Genomic DNA, 5,572 nt, shown 5'->3' on the forward strand with positions numbered 1-5,572 from the left:
CAGAAGGCTGTTAAAAAGATGTGTTACAACAGATCTGTTTCAAACTCGTTGATGCAACAGAAATGATTTTGAAATGAGATTAAAATTCATTTAATCCTTCAGGGCTACCAAACCCCTGTGAGTTTACAGGAAATGAGATACAACAAGCTACAGTTGTTTTGAAGTGATGAGGCTAAATTTAGTCACACGCAAGATTGCGGAAGTGAAAACTGGAAAAAAATAGGACAAAACACAGCCAGACCACTGAGGTATTGAGGCATGTTTGAGGCACGCAGAACCACAAAATCATTCACAGGTCAAAAGTTCACCACCATTAAAATTATATGATTTCTTTTAGAAACAGCAACAAACCACCTCTGAAAAAAAAAAAAAAAAAAAAAAAATTCCTGTCATATATATTAATTAAGAGTAACTCTGTAATACTGTATATATGTAGTCCTATAATAGATATATAGATGGATGGATCTATCTATTTTTTCATCTATCTATCTATCTATCTATCTATCTATCTATCTATCTATCTATCTATCTATCTATCTATCTATCTATCTATATATATATATATATATATATATATATATATATATATATATATATATATATATATATATATGAAAAAAATAGATAGTCCTCTGATAGATAAATGGATGGATGGATGGATGGGCCAAAGGCTGAGTTCTATTTAGGCTTAAGGGTAAAAAAGCATTGAACTGTTTGAATTATGTCACTATTAAGAATAGTTCATTGCTAAGCACCATCTGTGAACACATCACATACTGGGAGGCACCATGCTGGAGTAAATCTATCTTCCAATTCAGGTCAATAAATCATAGAAAAATATGTTTATTACTGTACATAAATGATGCATGCACATGCATGAGTGGCCTGTGTGTCACATGTCCTGTAAACTTGGCATATGTGAACTCATACAGACATGAATTATAAATGTGCTTCTGGCTCCAGGCTGGGTTTCCTGTGGAATCGTTTGATTGCAGCTCTTTTTCATGCACATAGATTCTAAAACAACACTGTATAATAAGCTGTGGCATTCACTTGTGCAGATTGAATAAGCATGCAGTTTATGACATTTACCTGATGAAAGAACAGTTTAAGGCGTCTACATGAGCTTACATGCTGTCGGGAATAATCGGTGTAAGATCCTGCATTTAAAAGTGCTTATTGTTTAAAATATCACAGAACCGGACAACACTTTTTTGCATATTGTTTATATGCTGCACATTGAGATGTACAACTGGAACAGGAGAAAACATTTGACATTGAAAAACACAGCACCTTTACAGTATAATAAATATTTAAAAAACAAATCACAAAAAAAGGAAGAATCTTCCATAGGCATTAAAAGTTATTACAAACAAATTACACACATTGTATATGAAAATTTTGCCACTGTAATAATTGTATATAATCATTCGTTTGAACAATATTAATATTTATACTGTATTATGTTATAAACTTTTAATTAATTCTACATTATTATGATAATAAAGGTATCATAATAAATATGAATATATGAACATAATCTAATTATAGCATAATTGTGGGGGGAAAACATGTTCATGTTTTTACATCAAAATGCATTATTTTAAATACTAAAATTACAGATGTATGAACATAAATAAATAATATAGACACACTGTTTATTTTATGGTATTAAATAATCAACACTTGTAAGAATACTGTAAAAACAAATAAATATCAATTTTGATAATTATATGAATTTACGTAATATAATATCACAGGGCCTGCACAGACCTAAATAGTCTGATAATGACATAATTGTGAAATATATAATACTAATAGAAAAATTCTTCTTACATAGAAAAGGATATAAACGGGTTCAATAGTAAAGCTGACTGCAGATCATAATTGAAGTCCCCTCTATAAACATATGATCCATGCTTTTGATGTCATTCTTGGGTAATGACATATCAGCATCAGCACCACACCAAGATTAAAATATCAGCCGCTTTTACATGTGCAGACTGGTGTTTACGATGAGGCACGTACAGAAGGCAAATATTTTCTGACCTCCATACCAGGTCTCTCCCATTCGCAGCCCCCAACATTTGAAGGACTGTAAAAGGTCACGCAGGTTTTGCCCCATGGGCCTTGACCTTACTGGAAACTCATGTTTTTTTCCCCCAGTTTTCCCTGAACCAGCCTCGTGCATTAGTGTCCAGTTTTAAGAGGTCCATAATCCAGGCATCTTTCTGTGCCCCTTCCATGAACTCGGACAGGGATATTTGACCTGTAAATGAAGAGGAAGAGTCTTTCATGAATTCCTACATCAACCCGACCCAACCCCTCTCTCTCTCTCTCTCTCTCTCTCTCTCTCTCTCTCCCTCTCTCTAACCACCAACGGGCTTAATTTAGCAACAGTCTAAGCCTACACATATTTAGGCTGCCACACATGGGATTATTATATAAGGCTGTTTACTTATTGGCGTGGTCCTGTGGAATTTTAGAAAGTAAATATCCCTCTGACACACCCATATGTTTATTTACTTTGTCTATCAGTGTCCAAAAGAGTATCTAATATTATAACCATTAAAATGCATATACCCATAGTTGAAGATAACATGGTTAAAGGTCATTTGATTGATATGCAACAATCGAAATGGTCAATCCATTTTCCGCGCTTTGCTGTTGGATACATTATATGACCAAAAGCCCTTTAGTTGAAGTAACGACCAATCTTCATGTATACAATGCCACTAAGAAAGGTAAGAAATATACTGAGTTTGCTGTAGAAGACCTTGAATAGCTTTCACAAAGCCCGGACCAGAATCCCACTAAACAGCTTTGGGATGAACTGAAGGGCTGTCTGTAAGCCAGACCCCATCAACCAACATTAGCCCTTGACCTCACTGTTGCCCTCCAACAGAAGCAAATCCCTATATAGACAGGCGACATCTAGTGGAATGCCTTCCTAGAAAAGTGAAAGCCCTTGGGTCCAAATGAAATTTTAATCGAGCTGTTATGAATGTGTTGTTTAATAGCTGTTTACCCCAAGATATCACCTGTTTTAGTCTTTAACGGTTTATTTGAGAAAGGGAAAAGAAGCGCTTACCATCATTGTTTTCATCCAAAAGTTCGAAAATCCTGTCGCAGATGTCGCTGGGCGTCATGTGGATGTGTTTTTTCTTAAGTTGGCAAATTACCTAGAAGTAAAAAGCGAGAAACCCATTAGAGGAGGAAATAAAAAAGATGAGAACGGGACTCCAGAGCACTCTTACCTTTATAACACGTTTGACTTCTTGTCTGTCCAACTTTCCGCTGTCATCTCTGTCATAGACTTTAAAAGACCATTTCAGTCTGTCCTCCAGTTTTCCTCTCAGAACCAGGTGGACTGCTGCTACAAATTCCATAAAGTCTATAACATTATCCTGCAAATAGACACAAATGATTTCCATCTGATCTCATGTGCAAATGATCACAGATTATGCATAGAAATTGCTACTTTGCAATCAGCACTCAATTTCAAAGGAAATGAGAAACTTCCATTTAAATTTTTTTTTTTAATTAGGCATGTAAAAATAGTTAACCTTTTCAACTCTCACACTCACCCTGTTTGTGTCAAACGATTTGAAGAGGGTTTCCATGTACAAAGCCTCATCTTCTGATGTGCTCTGAACTCCGAAGATCTTGCGGAATTCGTGAAGATGCAGGGCTCCGCTTGGGCACACCGTCATGAATTTGGTATAAAGAGGCTGGATGTCTGCTAGTTCCACTTCCTCATCTTCATCGCTTTGAATTTGACCCATCTTTGTCTAAAACTCACAATGTCGATCGTATGAAAATGGCCACGATAACTGAGGCGAAAGTGCTGTGCTGCATTCTCCTCGCAAGTAAACGGATGTAATCTACTTACAACTAGAGACGGCTTGTCTTACTATGGACGCACTGGTATTTTTAGAAGGTCTAAATCTCATTTGCTCTTTGATCTGACAGGCAGAAACTTCACGGTGAAACCTTATGATCTAATAATGATAACTGATAACTCTAATATGAACTTACCTGTTCTGAGAACCATGAGTGTCTTGTCTCAAACTATTTTTATTTATTAGACCCCATTATAGTGAGATTAGGTCTTGTTAAAATAATATAAATGAATGTACATGTATATGTTCTAAATAAATAAATAATTGTTATATACATATTACAATTACATTATACAATTATATACAATTACTTTTTTTATATTGTAAATAATATGTAATTTATTGTGTAAAGGTGAAATATAAGCCAGACAAAAAATAAATAAATAAGAAAAAAGTAAAACAGATACTCAAAATCATACTATATTATATTATATCAATACTATCACTTAAATAATTACTTACGTCACATATTATTTTTACTGCATTACATAATTTGATTTTGGCATGAGATATGATATGACCCATACTTGTTTTACCATACTTTGTGAGATTCGCCCATTTATATCTAGATGACGTCACAAAATAAATAAATAAATAAAAATTCAAGCTAATACCTCTCAGGTTAATAGTCTGAGTCTCTCTAAATGATTCTTTAATTATTTTTAATTTTTAGTTATTCATGAGTCATAGTTAGATCAGCGGGCAAACATTCTCAATTACACTAGTGTCAGAAAATGTCTTGCGTGACTACTTACAGTAAGTTAAGCCCTGACCTCCTATCACTGCACTCTTCTAGATTGTATTTCTGTAAAACATATGGTTTCACTCGGGCCAAACCATTCTCACCAGTCTTACCTTTCCTATACAGCATCTCAGGCAGTTGTCCTAACAAGACCTTTTAACTAGCGTGGCCTATAATTACCCTTTCACAGGTTAAGCTGAGTATCTCCGTTCATAGCTGCAGTCAGACAAGACAAAAGACATTATGAAGTCACGTTGACTTCCCTGTTGACATCATGAAAAAATGATTAGGATAAGGATATTTTAAATACTTGACCTGCAAGTAAATAAATAAATACATATTTGAAATAATGAAATAAATAATCAGCATAATTACATGGGGGGGCTTCTAATCAATAGAGAAAGAGAGAGAAATTTGTGCTTTACATTGACTTTACTGCTGTCATGAATAGATTAATAAATTATTAGGATTCTTAAAAAGATATTTGACTTACATAGAATATGCATACTTAATAATAAAATATATAAAATTAAATCTAGTTTAAATGTCAGGAGTTCCTGTCGGGACGAAAGTAACAATTGTTCACAAAAAGTATTTATTTTGTTCTAGTGCAAGCTATATTGTGAATTTATGTGTCTTGCATCATTTCTTACAAATGTTTATATCATATTATACCAAAAGAATATGTCTGAGTGAGGGTCAGAAAGACAGACAGAGGTCTGGTTTTATTCAGATGTTTTTGAGAAGGTGTTTCTGGACATATAGGAACATCTCTCTCTGGGCAGCTACGTCACATTTATATTTAGGTTTTAGCCATATCTTAGCCTTTACACCTACACCTGTGAATTTGCAGTGTTTCCAGATGTTTTAATGCACATTTTTAATTCATGCATAAAAACAACTGGATGGAAACATGAATAGGCCTACT

General features: G+C 34.2%; 1 protein-coding gene across 1 annotated transcript; it reads right to left on the reverse strand.

Annotated features, from left to right (window-relative positions):
* Window positions 1-1,865: 1,865 nt before the first annotated feature.
* LOC113072542 (guanylyl cyclase-activating protein 2-like) lies at window positions 1,866-3,825 on the reverse strand. Its single transcript, XM_026245535.1, has 4 exons — window positions 3,588-3,825; window positions 3,258-3,407; window positions 3,092-3,182; window positions 1,866-2,269 (listed from the first exon to the last, which is right to left on the reverse strand). Exons 1-4 carry the CDS (start codon window positions 3,783-3,785, stop codon window positions 2,148-2,150), a joined length of 561 nt encoding a protein of 186 aa, XP_026101320.1. The 5' UTR covers window positions 3,786-3,825; the 3' UTR covers window positions 1,866-2,147.
* Between the last annotated feature and the right edge of the window lie 1,747 nt (window positions 3,826-5,572).

Source organism: Carassius auratus, unplaced genomic scaffold (genome assembly GCF_003368295.1).
Source record: "Carassius auratus strain Wakin unplaced genomic scaffold, ASM336829v1 scaf_tig00009406, whole genome shotgun sequence".
NCBI lineage: Eukaryota > Metazoa > Chordata > Actinopteri > Cypriniformes > Cyprinidae > Carassius > Carassius auratus.

Coding starts and splice junctions, on each gene's coding strand:
- LOC113072542 (XM_026245535.1), bottom strand. CDS start 3,785: ATGGGTCAAATTCAAAGCGATGAAGATGAGGAAGTGGAACTAGCAGAC. Junction 3,183..3,257: donor AAGTCAAACGTGTTATAAAG/GTAAGAGTGCTC, acceptor TTTTACTTCTAG/GTAATTTGCCAACTTAAGAA. Junction 2,270..3,091: donor TTTGGATGAAAACAATGATG/GTAAGCGCTTCT, acceptor CTTCATTTACAG/GTCAAATATCCCTGTCCGAG.